Source organism: Mycteria americana, chromosome 6 (genome assembly GCF_035582795.1).
Source record: "Mycteria americana isolate JAX WOST 10 ecotype Jacksonville Zoo and Gardens chromosome 6, USCA_MyAme_1.0, whole genome shotgun sequence".
In the NCBI taxonomy this organism is placed as follows: domain Eukaryota; kingdom Metazoa; phylum Chordata; class Aves; order Ciconiiformes; family Ciconiidae; genus Mycteria; species Mycteria americana.
The window spans coordinates 18,592,569-18,610,153 of NC_134370.1; the positions used below are offsets into that span (position 1 = coordinate 18,592,569).

Sequence of the window (17,585 nt, forward strand, 5' to 3'; positions counted from 1 at the left end):
AATCTTGTTCATCTGAATGTAATGTGTTAATGACTTTTACCTATTGAGTGTGAAATCTGCCAGGTATATATTGATGGCAGATGATCCTGAACTGGTAAAAACTATTTCCTTAATAACTGATCCAGGTGTAATGGAGCAGCTGGATGTTGGTATTGTTCCATACATTGTTCTTCTAGTGGTTCCAGTTCTGGGTCGAATGAGTGATCAGACAGACAGTGTACGTTTTATGGCTACTCAGTGCTTTGCAACACTAATTAGACTAATGCCTCTCGAGGTAAGCTTGAGTTCTAAATATACTGAGTATGTGAACTGCCCTGTATCCACTTTTTCACCAGCCACAAAGTCCAAGCTGCTGGCTTATTAAATGCTGAATAAGTAACTGTTTTTATAGATGCTGAGTCCATATCAGATAATTGAAGATGTGTCCTTTATAATGTAAAATTAGTAAAATTGGACTCTCTGTTAGTAATTTTCTAAATTAAAGTAAAATTTCTCTTTATAAGAAACTCACTTCAGGGGCATACATGAAGTTAAAGTGTATCTTGATTAATTTTGCCTGTAATGCTGCTTTTGCTAGTTTTGGCTCCAAAGTATTGAGTTATATGTGTGCTCTCCCTAGGTATGTGTGGTGGTGTGTATGTGGTCAAGAGAAATGCATAAAAACACAATACTGATTTAAAAGGAAAAAATGAAATAGCAGTAATAGAAATAGTGTGGAGACAAGTATGGTTACTTATTCCTAGCTCTTAAAATCAAAAAGCCCCACCCTACAGCTTTGGGCAAAATATGGTGTGTATTATGATCCAGTAGTGTTTAATCAGTACAGATTTGCTTCAGTCTTTCATTCCTACAACTTGTGTACCTCAGATACTTTTTAATATTGCACTTCAAGGACTACAAGGCTTCAAAGTAATGTGTTTTCACCACCAGATGGTAATAGAAGACAGTTCAGAATTCATTTGCATGTTTCCAATGGGAAAAAAAAGTCAGTTTAATGGGCTTAGTATCTTTCATTATCTCAATTTTTAATTTAGCATAATAGAACCTTGGAATCTGATAACTAGCAATCTGCCTTAAACTGAGCACTTTCTTTTTGTATGCTTACACTGAAATGTTGGAAAAGTTGAAAGTGAGCAAAGTAGAAATGAATTTCTGGCATGCTGCTGTTCATTTCAGTGCCATTTGCACCTGTGCCCTTCATATGCATCTAAATACAATCCTATGGAATACACATAGCTTGGATTTTTTTAAAGCTATTTTAATAGAATTTAGCAAGCATCTCTTAAAAAATGTAGAATACTTGTTTTATTAATTGCATACACATGCATGATCAGTTCATGTTTCTTTTCCATAGTTACTCAAGAACTCCCTTAAGACTTCCCTTTCCAGTTAAGGAAGTTCAGTATCAGATATTGAACTATATTAAATATGCAAACTTAGAAATATGCAAACTTAAGAGTGCAGTAGATTAATAATGAGAGAAAATACTGGTATTGTTGTGGGACATTCTTTTGAATGCTAGTAATTTTAAATGTTAGGCCAAACAAGGAATTTAAATTGATAACTGTAGAGGGGTTGGAGTCATCTCAGTAGAAAGAGTAGGGTGTAGATTGATAGGGACTGGGGAAACAGATGTTTTATGGGGAAATGCTTTATTAAGGAATCCTTTTTTGAGATTGAAATAACTTCATTATCAAGTTTTCATAGACAAAGTTTCACACATGCTTTGTGTGAAAAAACTTCTGGAGTGGTGTTTTATGGATACAGTTTTACTTTTTAAAATGGGAAGACTTTTTAGGGTAGTCTTGCAGATATTTCATAAGACAAACTCTTACAGTTTTCAGTAGTTACAGTGGTATTAAAACAAAAACCCCCCACCTTTCCACTCTTTCAATTTCATGTCCCTGAAGCATGACTTAGACTCTTTGTTTTGTTACAGAACTATATCTAGTCTTTTGTGTTTATTGCTGCCATTTTATATACTGCCTAAAATGCAAGACCTGAATTCAGCTGCTGGATAAGTAAAAGTGATAGAGGTCTGAATAAGCTTGGAGTTTCTAACCTGTATTTTTATGTTGGTTTCTAATTGTGAGGAATTGGAAACAGTAGCAATAAATTAGTTGGGAGAACTTAGAATCATAGAATAGTTTAGGTTGGAAAAGACCTTTAAGATCATCAAGTCCAACTGCTAACCTAGCACTGCCAAGTCCACCACTACACCACGTCCCTGAGCACCACATCTACACTTTTAAATACCTCCAGGTCTGGTGACTCCACCCCTTCCCTGGGCAGCCTGTTCCAATCTTTGACAACCCTTTCAGTGAAGAAATTTTTCCAAATATCCAGTCTAAACCTTCCCTGGCACAACTGGAGGCCATTTCCTCTTGTCCTATCACTTCTTACCTGGGAGAAGAGACTGACCCCCACCTCTCTACAACCTCCTTTCAGGTAGTTGTAGAGAGCAATAAGGTCTCCCCTCAGCCTCCTTTTCTCCAGGCTAAACAACCCCAGTTCCCTCAGCTGCTCCTCATAAGACTTGTGCTCTAGACCCTTCACCAGCTTTGTTGCCCTTCTCTGGACACGCTCCAGCACCTCAATGTCTCTGTTGTAGTGAGGGGCCCAAAACTGAACACAGTATCTGAGGTGTGGCCTCACCAGTGCCAAGTACAGGGGGACGATCACTTCTCTGGTCCTGCTGGCCACACTATTTCTGATACAAGCCAGGATGCCATTGGCCGCCTTGGCCACCTGGGCACACTGCTGGCTCATATTCAGGTGGCTGTCGACCAACACTCCCAGGTCCTTCTCTGCCAGGCAGCTTTCCAGCCACTCTTCCCCAAGCCTGTAGCGTTGCAGGGGGTTGTTGTGGCCCAAGTGCAGGACCTTGCACTTGGCCTTGTTGAACCTCATACAATTGGCCTCAGCCCATCGATCCAGCCTGTCCAGGTCCCTCTGTAGAGCCTTCCTCCCCTCAGTCAAATCAACACTCCTGCCCAATTTGGTGTCTGCAAACTTACTGAGGGTGCACTCGATTCCCTTGTCCAGATCACTGATAAAGATATTAAAGAGAACTGGCCCCAGTACTGAGCCCTGGGGAACACAACTTGTGACCGGCTGCCAAATGGATTTAATTCCATTCACCACAACTCTTTGGGCCCGGCCACCCAGCCAGTTTTTTTACCCAGCGAAGAGTACACCCATCCAAGCCATGAGCAGCCAGTTTCTCCAGGACAATGCTGTGGAAAATTGTGTCAAAGGCTTTAGTGAAGTCTAGGTAGACAACATCCGCAGCCTTTCCTTCATCCACTAAGCAGGTCACCTTGTCATAGAAGGAGATCAGGTTAGTCAAGCAGGACCTGCCTTTCATAAACCCATGCTGACTGGGCCTGATCCACCTGGTTGTCCTGTACGTGCTGTGTGATGGCACTCAGGATGACTTGCTCTATAACCTTCCCTGGCACTGAGGTCAGACTGACAGGCCTGTAGTTCCCCAGATCCTTCTTCTGGCCCTTCTTGTATAGATGGGTGTCACATTTGCTATGCTAACTTAGCTACGCTCAGTTTTCCTGTATCTTTATCCTCAATTTCATTATTCATTCAACCATAAAAATGAAAACATGACTGAGAGAAGGATTGTAAGATAAGTGGTTCAACTTAATCTGTCCTGTTTTATTGATAAGCAATCATGTTGCAAGTTGACAATATACTTGAACCAAATTAACTGGCATGGTATTCACACTTCATACACGTTCTTTTAAAAGGGAGGGTAGGGCAAGCAGTTGAATGAGTAGGCTGTTGTCTGTGTTTATGTATGTACTTCAATACCTTATTGAGCACTTCTAACATCTGAAATCTGGGTTAGTTTTCCCCCTTCCTTATTAACCACATATATGGTGGAATTATTTGATACAGTTTTTCTTCTCAGACAGGAGCCTTCCCTAAGTGATCAGTAACTGGGGTTTTGAAGTAAAGCTAACTAAAGAGGAAGGTGGCCCAGAAAACTGGGATGACAGACGTGATGATGGAAAATATCAGTGCCTCTCTTGCTACTGTATATTATTAGCAAGCAAGAATGTCTGCGCATGTTTGGTCCCTAGATAAAGCTGCTTTGGGCTTCTGGCCTGGTACGGGAAGTACCTAGGAAGCCATGGTCTGCCACTACGAACCTGGAGGGGTTTAGGTTTTTCTTTTTCCGAGTAGTTTCCAACCTCTTGAATTCAACCTATGGATTTCAGCATCACTTCAGATCTAATTCTACTAACATCTGTAGGAGAAAAATCTATCTAGCTTTGGATGGTAGATGGTGGCTAAGGAGAAATAGGTGTCAAAGGATTCTCTAGCCAGCTAGATAAACTCTCTGATTAGAGGTAGAATAGCTCAGTCTTTGTAAAATCTTACAAGCATGACCAGGATTTCTCCTCTTCTATGCAATTGTATCAAGCTTTTCAGTGTATCCTTTGGGGCAGAATGTCTTTTGCACCCTACAACCCTGGATGAGTTGATCTGCAAGGAATCAAACAAATACAGCTCTGAGTTTGGATTTATACAATTGAGAAGATTGCAGATCTTTGCCATCTGTTTGTTGAAAATGTCTAAGCTAGTATGAGGTTTTATTTGTTATTGTCTGTATGAGAATTAAGTACTGTAGCCCTTACATTACTGCTTTAAAAATATTACTGTAGGCTGGTATACCAGATCCACCAAACATGTCTGAAGAATTAATCCGAATGAAAGCTAAAGAACGTCACTTTCTGGAACAATTATTGGACGGAAAAAAACTGGAAAACTATAAAATTCCAGTACCAATCAAAGCAGAGCTCAGAAAATACCAACAGGTAACAGCTTATACTTTTATTTTTAAAAGAGCAACAAGTTCCAGTCTGATACGATTTTATGGAAGGGTAGGAATTGTTCAGGTGCTGGGGTTTTTGAGCTTTTTGTTTTGTTTTTAGCTGTGCAGTGTCTATCTTGGACTTCTGGGTAAGGAAGAACAAATTAAGTAATGCATGCCATTTATACTGTTTTTCTTTTAATATTTTTTTTCTTCCCCCCCTGGATTCTGTCAGTTTTCTCAGGGAATGGCCAATGGGCTATGCCTTGCTTAGGCTGACTGTGGCAGCTCAGCACTGCAAAGCCAGGCCTCGTTGTACTGTTTGGCCGCTTATGTTTCTTCCTTTATTTCCCTCTGCTTTGAGTGAACGGGCTGTAGTGGATGCATTTATGGTGGGAAATAAGCTCATAGTTTGGCATTGATGGATGATAGAACGTACAGATGTTTGAACTGCAGCTTAACCTAGCCAAAAGCCAGTTTTTATTTCTGAGGAACTCTTTTTATTTTCTGATTTCAGGATGGAGTGAACTGGCTGGCATTTCTCAATAAATACAAACTTCATGGAATTCTTTGCGATGACATGGGCTTAGGAAAAACTTTACAATCTATTTGCATTCTTGCAGGTGATCATTGCCTCAGGTAAGCTTGAAAATATAACATTTTATCTTGAAGACCTTAGTGATAGGCTTTATTTATGGTAATGACTCTGGACACAATCCTGGGCAACTAGCTGTAGGTGGCTCTGCTTGAGCAGGGGGGGTTGGACCAGATGACCTCCAGAGGTCCCTTCCAACCTCAACTATTCTGTGTAAAAACAAACAAACAAACCCCCCCAAAAAACAAACAAAAAAAAAACCACCACAATTTTTTCAAACTTGTTTTGATCTTCTTAAAGGGCTCAGGAATATGCAAGAACAAAACTGGTGGACAGTGTTCCTCTTCCCTCCTTGGTGGTGTGCCCTCCTACACTCACAGGACACTGGGTGGATGAAGTGGGCAAATTTTGCTCCAAAGAATATCTGAATCCTTTGCACTATACAGGACCTCCTACTGAGAGAGCAAGGTAATGCACTTTGCATTTATGACTTGGGTAGAGTAAAATACCACACACAGAATTTTGCAATTCACTTTACTACTGAAGCATAGTTTGTGAGCATGGTAAAACTTGTGATGGTACCTTTAAAGGCTGAAATAATAACATATGTAAGGAACACTTCACTTACGATCTCCTCTTTTTTTCCTTAAGATTACAACACCAAGTGAAAAGACACAATCTCATAGTGGCTTCATATGATGTTGTGAGAAATGACATTGACTTCTTCAGGTAAGAATTGGCTTGTTTTCTGAGGTTTTTAATAGCTTAGAACTTTAAATGCTACTTAAGTCTATGTTCTTCTTTTCTAGAAATATTAAGTTTAATTACTGCATTCTTGATGAAGGCCATGTAATAAAAAATGGAAAAACAAAGCTGTCCAAAGCAGTGAAACAGCTGACTGCCAATTACAGGATAATTCTTTCTGGGACACCAATCCAGGTAACTGCCTGCCTTTTTTCCTAAGGAGTTGGGTGAGTAGTAGAAAACACGCAAGAGAGCCCTACTTTGCAGTCCATTTTATTGTGCTTTTTATCAGAGTTGTCTTGTTCAAAGTATACACTGTCAAAAAGCCTTTCATTGCTAAATGCTTGAAACTACATCTTTTTCCTTTCCCAGTTTACCCATGTATAGGGGAATGGGTGTAGGATCTGTGGTACTAATGGGGCTCAAAAATTGGCAAGAAGACGTTCTCTACCACTTGTTCTTTAAGTAGTGGGCAGGGAAGGGGAGAGAGCATTTCCTTATGCCTCTAGTGAAATTGGCAAGAAACTCCAACTCTGAGAACTCCAGATTTTGGGCTTTGTCCAAAATGACTTGTCTGTGGAGTATCTGTCTCATCCAGGACTAAGACTACTGGCATCTCCTGGGTTTTGTTGTCCAGAAGAACTCGGGGTGTGGCTTAAGACATCAGACACAGTAGAAAGTCCATTTATATGTTGAAGTGCAAGTACAGGTCTTCCTGTAACTTAGGTTGATGAAAGAGCCACCAAGTTCCAGGAGAGCAAAAGTATGTTGAAGCGTTATGTTTGTAGTGTTTTATAGGCAGTGTTAAGTATGTATGGAAATGTTTCTGATAACTTGTAACAATTTGTTACTTTTGAAAATAATTTAACAAATGTTTCTTTTATGTTCAGAACAACGTCTTAGAGTTGTGGTCGTTGTTTGACTTCCTTATGCCAGGATTTTTGGGTACTGAACGCCAATTTGCAGCTCGTTATGGCAAACCAATACTGGCAAGTAGAGATGCTCGAAGCTCCAGTCGAGAACAAGAGGCCGGTAAGGATCAAACATTAAATCTTGGTTTTCTTGTTTTCTTCCTTTAAATGAGAACTGCTAATGAAAAGAGAAAGTGCGGTCAGTTCCAACATAAGAGATTGGGGGGGGGGGGGGGGGGGCTGAATGTTTTGAATTTTTTTTTCTCCCCCTAAAATACTGCTTCCGTTGCCTTCACTAGGGGTTCTTGCAATGGAAGCGCTGCACCGCCAAGTTCTGCCATTCCTGCTAAGGAGAATGAAAGAGGATGTACTGCAAGATCTTCCACCCAAAATTATTCAAGATTATTACTGTATTCTCAGTCCTCTACAGGTATGCTTTAAAAGTGCCTGGAAGCTTAGTTTTTTCAACACAGTTAAAACCACAAAGGAACCACTTCTGTATTCCTGGGTCAATCTGATGTCAGCTCTGAAGTTCTCTGGGACCACAGGACTAAAAAGTTTTTCTAGTACATGTTGAAAAACTAATTTCAGTCTAGTTGCAATAGAGTATGTCTTTAGCTTAATTTCTGGCATCATTCTACAAGAACAACATCTAGGCATTGGCAGATTTTTTTTAAAGAATACCTTCCAAGCTGAAAGAAAATAAATTGCAAGAGATTCCACTGTTAATGTTGATCTTGTGCTACATTTTAAAATAGCTTTCTTGATTTATGATAATTCAGAACTTTGACTGGGAACTAAATTCTAAAAATGACTGTTCATCTTACTTCTGTCGTGGAAAACGTACTCATTCTCTTGTCTGGGGCCTGGTCTACAGGTTCAGCTTTATGAAGATTTTGCCAAGTCTCGTGCCAAATGTGATATTGATGAAACAGTTTCTTCAATTTCACTGAATGAAGAAACCGAAAAACCAAAGCTTAAAGCTACAGGTCATGTATTTCAGGTATGGATTTCTTCAGTAATTTTTACTACCTACTTCATTTATTTCTGGTAACTGTATTTCTAGGTTTAATAAAATATGAAAATAAAAATAATTAACTTTACACATTTGTGGCCATATGATCCAAGTAAAATACTCAGATTTTGGATCAGATTGCCTGGAATGTGATGTATAGCTATTGTGCTTAAATTACGGTTTTGTGTCTTAAGCTGTATAAAACTGTCTTAAATTTCTTAATGTGTTCTGCTCAACTGATATTGAGCTATTTTGTGGATCTTAGATACTACTCTCAATTAAAAACTGATTACCAAAAGTGCAAAACCTCCTAACAAGAGGGAACTAATTTTGATTTCATCAGTTGTTACACTACAAAACTAAGATTCTAAAATATGAACAAAAAAGTTTCCTTAAGGTTGTATCTGAATTTATGAAGGTTCGGTCTTACAGAATTGCAGATTAAGTCTTGGCTACTTGGAAACAATAATTCTCAAAGGCTCTGCATAGCTTCCAAACCCATCTACTATACTCCACACTCACATGAAGGTGTGGGAAATGGTAGTCTTTGCACTGTTCCTGCAACAGGAACCAAGATAATTATGCTCCTAACAGTTAGTGGATGAAGTTTGAAATACAGGTTTTCTTAATATAAATGTGTAACTTTATTTTAATGAAAATATACCCTAAAGTCCAGATTGTGGCTGAGTGGCCTCTATACTTATAATCAATTTTGTTCATCCTTTTTCTGTAACTACATTGTTGCTAACCATTTCTTTGAACTTCGTTTCCTGAATAATTAAAGGCATTGCAATACTTACGGAAGCTATGCAACCATCCAGCATTGGTGTTAACGACCCAACATCCGGAATATAAAAGAATTACAGAGCAACTTGCAGCTCATAATTCATCCCTTCGAGATATCCAACATGCACCTAAGCTGTCTGCTTTAAAACAAGTAAGTAGACTTGCATGTTATGCCTTAAATTTCCTAAATGTGTCTCTAGTGATGTCACAATTTAGAAGGTTTTGTTTAAGACTTCATCAATATGAAAACTGATCTTAAAACACTAGTTAAGTAGCAAATGAAATAGAGTACCAGGGTTTTTAGGCATATGCCCTATTTCTCCCTGTTAATTCAAGGGGGAGGGGGAAGCACAAGCTTGCTTCAAGGTGATGATATTTACATAACTTTTGCTGCCTTGTCAAAAACCTTACTTTTATTCTGTTCCTTACTCCTGTCCCTCTTGTTACAAAACACCTTTTCTCCTGTCTATTATACAGGAGACTATTAGCTTGATAAAGTTAGATTGCATTAAATAATTAAATTCTATTGTAAGTAAAGCAAAATGAAGAAAACAACTCTTCTGTTGACTCTTAAATTTTTCATAGTTTGACAGTGAAGCCAAACTTTGCATTATGTCATTTGAGTGTCATTTACAGACTTCATTCTGTAGTTTACTGTTTCTCTTATTTCTACTTTTGATAGTCCATCAATGTCAGTATTTACATGAGATCTATTGTCATTTTGATGATACACTTTAATGCTTTTTTACTTTAAGCTGCTGCTAGACTGTGGTTTGGGGAATGGTGGATCTTCAGAAAGCGGTACAGAAGCTGTTGTGGCCCAGCACAGAGTACTTATCTTCTGTCAACTTAAAAGCATGCTGGATATAGTGGAGCATGACCTTCTCAGACCTCAGTTACCTTCAGTTACTTATTTACGACTAGATGGCAGCATACCTGCTGGTCAGAGGCATTCCATTGTTTCACGGTAAGCATATCCTTTCATAACCAACATGAGGCCAACTGTAATGAACTATTTTATATGGTACAAAATTGTTCTTTTGTCTGCCTCAAAGCAGCTGAGGTTCATAAATTCATTATTTAAAGGAAATTTACCATGCTTAACTTTTTTGTATGCAGGTTTAATAATGACCCATCTATAGATGTTCTTTTGCTCACCACTCATGTTGGTGGACTGGGACTTAACTTAACAGGGGCTGATACAGTAGTATTTGTGGAACATGACTGGAACCCAATGAGAGACTTGCAAGCCATGGATCGGGCGCATCGCATTGGGCAGGTGAAAAACTTTTCATTTCCCATAAGTTTTTTCCCTTGCTGAACTCCTGTTTCCTCAAATTTGGATAAGGTTGTACCATATAATAAAAGTGACATCTGGGGGTTTCCACCAAGCTTTCATTCATACTGCTTTCTTGCAAATACGACAATGTTGTAGTGTGTACTTTATTATCCTATCCCCCAACTTGGTATGCCTTCTCTTCTGAACTTCCTGAGCTGCTTAGGAGAGGCCAGGGAAGAACCACACTTCAGTGGAGGAAGAGATGCAACTGAGACAAGGAACTGAAGGGAAGCCCCGCAGGGTTGTCCTCTGATGCCTGGACAGGGAAAGAGTGACTGCTGTTAGTCTCCCTCTACAGCTGTAAAAAGCAGTGAATTCTTAACTTCCCCAGTACAGATGCAATTGCAGGTGTCTCTACTACATGCTGGCATAGTCTCATTCTTTTCATCTAACATCAGTCAGACTTACTGAGTACAATTACTGAAGGGTAACTCCAAGCCAAACTGCTTCCAGACTGTCCGTGATGAATACTAAAAGGTTATGCCTTCGTGAATACCTGAGATGGTATTTTTTAGCTAAGTGTGCTTTTTTTTTTTCCAGAAACGTGTTGTTAATGTATATCGCCTGATAACCAGGGGAACTCTGGAGGAGAAGATCATGGGTCTTCAAAAGTTCAAAATGAATATTGCAAATACAGTGATCAGCCAAGAAAATGCAAGCCTACAGAGCATGGGAACAGAACAGCTTCTTGATCTGTTCACTCTTGACAAGGTAAAGAACCATTTTTACAAATACCTACAAAAAGCTTATGGAAAAACTTTGCTTTGAAACGTAAGATTTAATCAGACAAACACTTGGAAGTTGGAATGATGAATAGCAGACAGCTCTCTGAAAAACAGGAGGAAGTGATATTTTCCCAAAAGAATCAGACTCAAATAATCTAGTATATTCCTGAAAACATTATTCTGTATGTTAATTGATTTTTTTTTTTCTTTTGTGAAGGATGGAAAAACTGAAAAAGCAGATACCTCTACCTCTTCTGCAAAAGCATCAATGAAATCAGTACTCGAAAACCTTGGAGAACTATGGGATCAAGAACAATATGACACTGAATACAGTCTTGAAAACTTTATGCATTCATTAAAGTAACCATCATATATTCGTAATACAACTGCTGCTAGTTCACGTATTTTTCTGCTGATATTCAGCAAACTTCAAAGCATATATAGTGAACCTTTAGCTTAATGTGTAAATAGACTTACTGAAAGAAGAATCTTCAAAAGACTGGCACTGAGTAGTGTCACCTGTTTCACTGGGGAGTTACTCTGTCTTAAACGTTTGCACTGTATAAAAGAACTTTAAATGTAAACATTGTGAGGTGGTTTGAATTTTACTTGTTCTGAATGGCTGCAAATTCTTACTTGGTAGAAGAATAAAACAAAGCAAGTTTTTACATATGTTAACAAGTGTTACTTCTGTTGGAAGTTAAGTCCACCATTATTTCTTTCTGTATCTATAATAGTTTTGTACAGTTGTTTCAGTGAGTACTTCAGGTTGTTCAGTGTACATTTTTCTTTTAAACACAACTTGCTTTTATGGTGTATTAAAAAACAATTTTCAACTTAAACTTTCATTCAGATCATTTCAGGACTTGTATCACCAGAGGCGCAAAGCCTAGAAGCCTTCAAAGTACTGAATAATTAAATGGCACTAGGTATGCGCACCTGCCTTTGTATATTGAGTATAATATATTATGCTCTTCAGTCTTTTGACACCATCTTGAGAGAACAGCTGACTTGAACTTTTTAATGTAATGAGCTATATTAAATACAGGTAATGGCCTATTTGAGGCCATGTTTGCATCCTATTAGCAGGGGTGTACTTTTTTAATTTATCTATAAGGCTAGAATATAGCCACTTTGAGAGATGCATGTATTCAGTATGTTTCAATCCTATATATTTTTTGTAACTAAAAGAAGAAATTAAATATACAGACAGACATTTTCCAGAAGTAGATTTTACACTGTCTAGGATTCTAAAATCCATGCTAAAGTGACTGTTTACTAAATTGATGCATGATTTAAAGCTTCTTAAAGGAATAGGGAGGACTTTTTTTCTTTAGGAGAAAATATACATAGAAATACCTACGTTCAGTTTGAGGGAATTGAATAGTTGAAATCATGTAACAAAGATAGTAAAGAACTTTAATAGCAGTGAGTGAGAATAATATGGCTGTATGTTACACAGCTTTTTATAAAAGGGAGGCAGTAGTAAAAGTGTGTTTCTAGGTGTGCATATGTACCAGTATATGCACTTTTTATAAATATTAAATTATAGATAACTTACAGCAGTTGTCTGAATACATAGAATATATGTATAAATATAAAACCTAAGGTTTGTAGCTTGCTGTGTGCTTAAGCATCAGAGCTTAAAAAACACCAGAGACCTCAACTATGTAAAATAAGATTGTTTTAAAACAATATATATAAATCAAGACTGTTCTGCAGCATTGGAGATGAATTAATGTCACATTTCAGTAGTTATGAACTGCCATATTGTAACTAAATTAGCATTCCATGAAAATAAACAAAACTGGGAATATATAACTTGTATACTGTGTATGTCCGTGTTTAGATTGTTTTTCTGTGGAGAAGACTTTTTCCACTGTAGCTGACTAGGTAAAAAACAAATGCTTTTGGAAATTACAGCTGGATTACTAGTATTGTATTAGTTCATTTCTACCTTCATACATAGAATATTTCTGTTGTGCTTTCAGCTGATAATCCAAGCAGAGGGAGAGACAAGATGGGGCTTGGTGCTCTGTTTGCAGAGAAATTATAATGCTGGAGTACTGGGTACTTTAAGATAACTTGGTGCAGTAATCTGGTGATAGTGCCCAGAAATAACAAGATATTTGAATAAACCTACCTCTTATTTAGTCATAAAACACTGCATATATTTTTCTTCAAGAGTTTTATTAGTTGCAGTGGTAGGAAACTGTTTGGCTCCTGTTGGAAAAGAAATACACAGCAAAGGACTGCTTTAAACCAGTTATTTATCACATTGAGGTTGCTATGCAACCATAATACTCTTAGTGATGGCTCTCTTGGATATGACATAAAAATGACTCCTGCACCTGGAAAACAGGGGGGAGCAGTACCTAGAATAATCATTTTGAGATTATTATATGTACTGACTGATCTCAAGTGTTCTGTGAATTAACACTTTCAAAATGGAAACCAGCAGGAACACTGCACTAAGTATATAAAAAACCATTTTTGGTTACCTTAATATTAAACTACAAGCTTTTTTATGTTTCCAAGCTAGCAGACCATTTACCATGATCTGGCTTGTTAGTGCAGTATTCTCGGTGCACAAACTGCAAAACTCAAGAAATACGCTCTTGGAATGTCTCTAACGGCATTTGACATGTTTAATGGGTATTCAGCTGGACCAGAGCAGGGTCTGGGCTGAAATAGAAAAGTTTTCATTTCTAGGCTGAAATAAAAACTTCAAAGATAGTGCAGGGATATCAAGTTCTCAGCACCAATCATTTTGCTCTACAGTGTATTTCTTGCTAATGAAGACATAGCCTAAACCTTGAATTGTCTGCAAGTTCAGTCATTGCAGGCCCCAGAAAATGACCTGTGAGTAGAACTACGCATACACAAGGCTTGATGCATTGTGTGTAACTTGCACTGAATTACTAGTCTATTGCCATTATTTAATGGCATCAAAAGAACACCAATAGTCACCAAAGCCATATTAATGTAGTAGTCCCAGATTCAAAGCTTGCTAACTTGTGAAAACAAAGTACCTCTTCCTGGTGACCACATCCTGCACTGGAAGTAGTGTTCTGAAACAACTGTTTACATAATGGTGCTTTTCAATGAAACTTTTAAGACTGCTTGAAATTCTACTTGCAACTAAATGGAAAACTATCTCCTGCAAACATGCACCAAGTCTGCATAAACATGCCTTCTGAAATGTCTGTTATACTTAAACTAAGAATTCAATCTGACAAGTCTGTCTTTCTCCATGGAATCCACTTAAGCAGGAAACTGCTTTCTTCATGCAAATGTAGTTATTATTATTGTGGGTTGGTTGGGGTTTGTTTTTGACTCCTGCTCCCTAATGCTTTTGGAGGTTTTTTTTCCTAAGCTTGCTGAAATCAAAATTACACTGAAGATCCAAGGTATGCATACTCATGATTTAGTTTCACTCAAATTAGTTCAAGTTTAGTATTTTGCTTTAGTCCTTTGTACAAAATGCCCATTATCTCTAGAAAGCTTGCATTTTACCTTAAGCATTTGTCTTTAAATTTGGTAATTTTACACTTACCATTAGTGGTATTCCCAACTTTACTACCATCCCATGATTCTACAGGTTACTAAGGCAATAAGCACATCTTTCTAATTAAGTCCTAATTCAAGCAGAAGTAGGGCAACTTAAGCCCTGTTAGGAATTGTGGAAAACTTCCATGATGAAAACATATTCACATATATAAGATTTTATTAACTTGCTTATGAATGGCAAATAATGTAGTGTTAAATATAGCTAGGCGTGCAGTGTTAACAGAGCTTTGGCATAGGGCAAGCTTTAAATCTTTTAGGGACCACAGCAATAACTGACTGGTGGCTGGTGATAAGTTGCTTTGTAATCAAAAGCTTGGAAGCTGCATTTTTTTTCTTTAATCTAAGCCAAGCAGGGAGATGCTTTATAGTAAAAATTAATTCACCTTTTAAATCACATTTAAGCAAGTTAGTTCAAGGGCAGCTCTCTGAGCATAAGCATTCTTACAGAGATGATTCATCTGAATTCTTTCAGTGTCCTAGTAAAAGACACAACCTTTGAATTTGTGTCAGAAACTGTATTAGTTGGCTCCTTACCTTCTAGTGGCTTCACTAGTTCTTCAGTATTCTCCTCTACAGCAGGTCTGGAGGTATCCATTCAGTTAACACTTTATTTTTAGGGCTGACTCACTGTTCAGGAATCAAACTTTAGTTGCTACTCTGGCAGCCAAAAGCAGAGTCAAACCCTAGCTGGAATGGGGGATTCTGCCCAACACAGGAAAGTCTCCGTTGGTGTGAGACTGACAGAACTACCCTCTCCAGTACAGGGATGCCACTCCACTGCTGGGAGGTGCTCCTGTGAGGACCATACAGCAGCAGGATAACAGAGCTCTAACTTCATACTGACATAACTCACAGTGATCTTGGGTGTGACCCAAGGGGGAGATGCATTTCTTCCTTCTGCTGTCTGCATGCACAAGCAGAGCTTTCTGCTGGCATGATGGCATTGGGGGAGGGAAGGTACTAAACAAGTGAGCACATTTCAAAAAACAAAATGGCAATCCACAGATTTAGAGCAGGCTTTCAGTCCTCTCCATTCATAAGCCTTATGCAATAAACAAAAAAAAAAGTAATTTTCTTCTATTTCTTACCTTCTTAAAGGTACCTTTAACATAACAGAGAGTAGGTCTGTGCCAAGCTCCTATGTATCATTTTCTTGGTCAACAGCTAAATATGCTATGTTGAACTATGTGTTTTGTTTTGTTTTTAAAAAAAGACCTTTCTTCACTAGCCTCTTGAAGTAGGGAAGGATCTCTATTTCTGTAGCACTCTCCCTTTTCTTTATTACTATATTGTCCAAAATTTAGCAAGAGCTTGGTTACCCTCTCAGTGCCTTGGGATTAAAAACTGCATGTGCCTAAAGCAATCAAAATCTTAAGAATAGCTTAGGAAAACAAAATATTTCTGTCCTCTAATCACCATTTTAATATTGCTTAAATGCTATGATGAGTTGCTCAAGTTTAGATGTTTATAACTGTTCAGTCATGGTAGTCCTGTGGCAAAGAGGAAATTATGAACTGTATTTACCCGTGTTCAGGGTGAGAAAAAGGTGCTTATACAGTGCAAATGTTTCTATAAAATAAGTTTTATACCAAAAAGTTAAGCCTGATTATCTACAGTAAATTCCACAAACGTACATGCCTCGAGCTCTTACTTGCAGAGAACTGTTTTGGGTTTTTTTTAATCACACATAACTCTGCATTTATTTGCAAGGCAGACTACTGGAACCTTGAAATGGCATGTCTTCATGTTTTTATTTGTATTGCCTCCACAACAAATGCACAACAAAGGGTTTAAAAAGGAATTTACTTCCCACAGAAATACTAAAGAAGAGTTAAACGTGGGTGAAGCTGAACAAAGATTACCAAGACACACAACCTCAAAAAGAAAAATGAAGTTACATGAGCTAAGGTATATAGCCCCTCCTAAAAAGACTTGTTGACTGACCAGAAAATGCTCTTGCTGCTGAGCTATGCTGTGCTCTGGAACATTTTTTTCAGGTAAAAGAGAAAATGTGCCTTGTCATTTTTCTTTAAATTAAAAAAAAACCAAACCAAACCCACAAATACCAAACAAACAAAAAAACCCCACAACCAAGAACAAGAGCTATCCATTCTAGGGAACAACCCTGTAGTGACAAGGGCTAGACTGGATGACCCAAGACATCTCATGTTTAGCTTTTATTTCTTTGAAAAATGCAACTCTGTTTTATTGGCTCAGAAGGTTGATTTTTGTCTTTCCCAGTAAGTGTCCTAGGCCCATTGGGATCTTGGGTTTTTAATGCTAAACTGCTATAGATATGCAAGAAGACAAGAGTAACTCTTAATGGTTGTCCTTGCTAAGGTTAAGCCATTTTTATGAACTTCTTGTAGACGCAGCAATCCAAACTTGCAACTTTACATCTCCACTTAAGCTGTACCCAGCCAGCATTGCATCTGCACAAACTAGCACACATGAACATCAACATTTCAAACACTTAAAAATCTTCTGCTTCACCTATCAGCTGTGCAAAAATATTTTAAATAGATTTAGTACTTTCTTTTTCAATTTAAATGAGTTTTCAAGAAAGTGCAGTGCATCTCATGAAACGCCATTTCAGTAAAATTAAGGTCTCTATTGGCACTGGTTGGGATGAGTGAAGACCAGGAAGCCCATCACTTAAAGCTGAAGTCTTTTGGAACAATGATTTGTTAATTCTCGGAGTAGTCGGTATAAAAATAGGTCTCTGGTACCTTATGTCAGGAACCCAGGTTTAATAGATTTGTCTTTTTACTGCTTTTACAGAGGAGGGCCAAGGCTTAAGGAGAAATATCACCTCCTCACCTCACAAGGGATTTATAAAACTGAGAGAGTGAGATACTCAGATACTATAATGATGTCCTGGTTTCAGCTGGGATAGAGTTAATTTTCTTCCTGGTAGCTGGTATAGTGCTGTGTTTTGGATTTAGGATGAGAATAATGTTGATAGCACACTGATGTTTTAGTTGTTGCTAAGTGGTGTTTACACCAGTCAAGGACTTTTCCGCTTCCCCTGCTCTGCCAGGCGCACAAGAAGCTGGGAGGGGGCACAGC

The 17,585-nt window shown here is 38.1% G+C and overlaps 1 protein-coding gene across 1 annotated transcript in view; it reads left to right on the forward strand.

Annotated features, from left to right (window-relative positions):
- BTAF1 (B-TFIID TATA-box binding protein associated factor 1) overlaps positions 1 to 12,764 on the forward strand; it is a 49,632-nt gene extending 36,868 nt beyond the window's left edge. Inside the window, exons 25-38 of the mRNA XM_075504779.1 lie at positions 126 to 274; positions 4,683 to 4,835; positions 5,349 to 5,470; positions 5,727 to 5,894; positions 6,078 to 6,155; positions 6,236 to 6,365; positions 7,061 to 7,202; positions 7,381 to 7,511; positions 7,959 to 8,084; positions 8,881 to 9,033; positions 9,638 to 9,849; positions 10,002 to 10,161; positions 10,762 to 10,932; positions 11,164 to 12,764. Coding sequence (XP_075360894.1) covers positions 126 to 274; positions 4,683 to 4,835; positions 5,349 to 5,470; positions 5,727 to 5,894; positions 6,078 to 6,155; positions 6,236 to 6,365; positions 7,061 to 7,202; positions 7,381 to 7,511; positions 7,959 to 8,084; positions 8,881 to 9,033; positions 9,638 to 9,849; positions 10,002 to 10,161; positions 10,762 to 10,932; positions 11,164 to 11,310 — 2,042 coding nt within the window. The 3' untranslated portion in view covers positions 11,311 to 12,764. The remainder of the gene's footprint in view (positions 1 to 125; positions 275 to 4,682; positions 4,836 to 5,348; positions 5,471 to 5,726; positions 5,895 to 6,077; positions 6,156 to 6,235; positions 6,366 to 7,060; positions 7,203 to 7,380; positions 7,512 to 7,958; positions 8,085 to 8,880; positions 9,034 to 9,637; positions 9,850 to 10,001; positions 10,162 to 10,761; positions 10,933 to 11,163) is intronic.
- Positions 12,765 to 17,585: the final 4,821 nt, after the last annotated feature.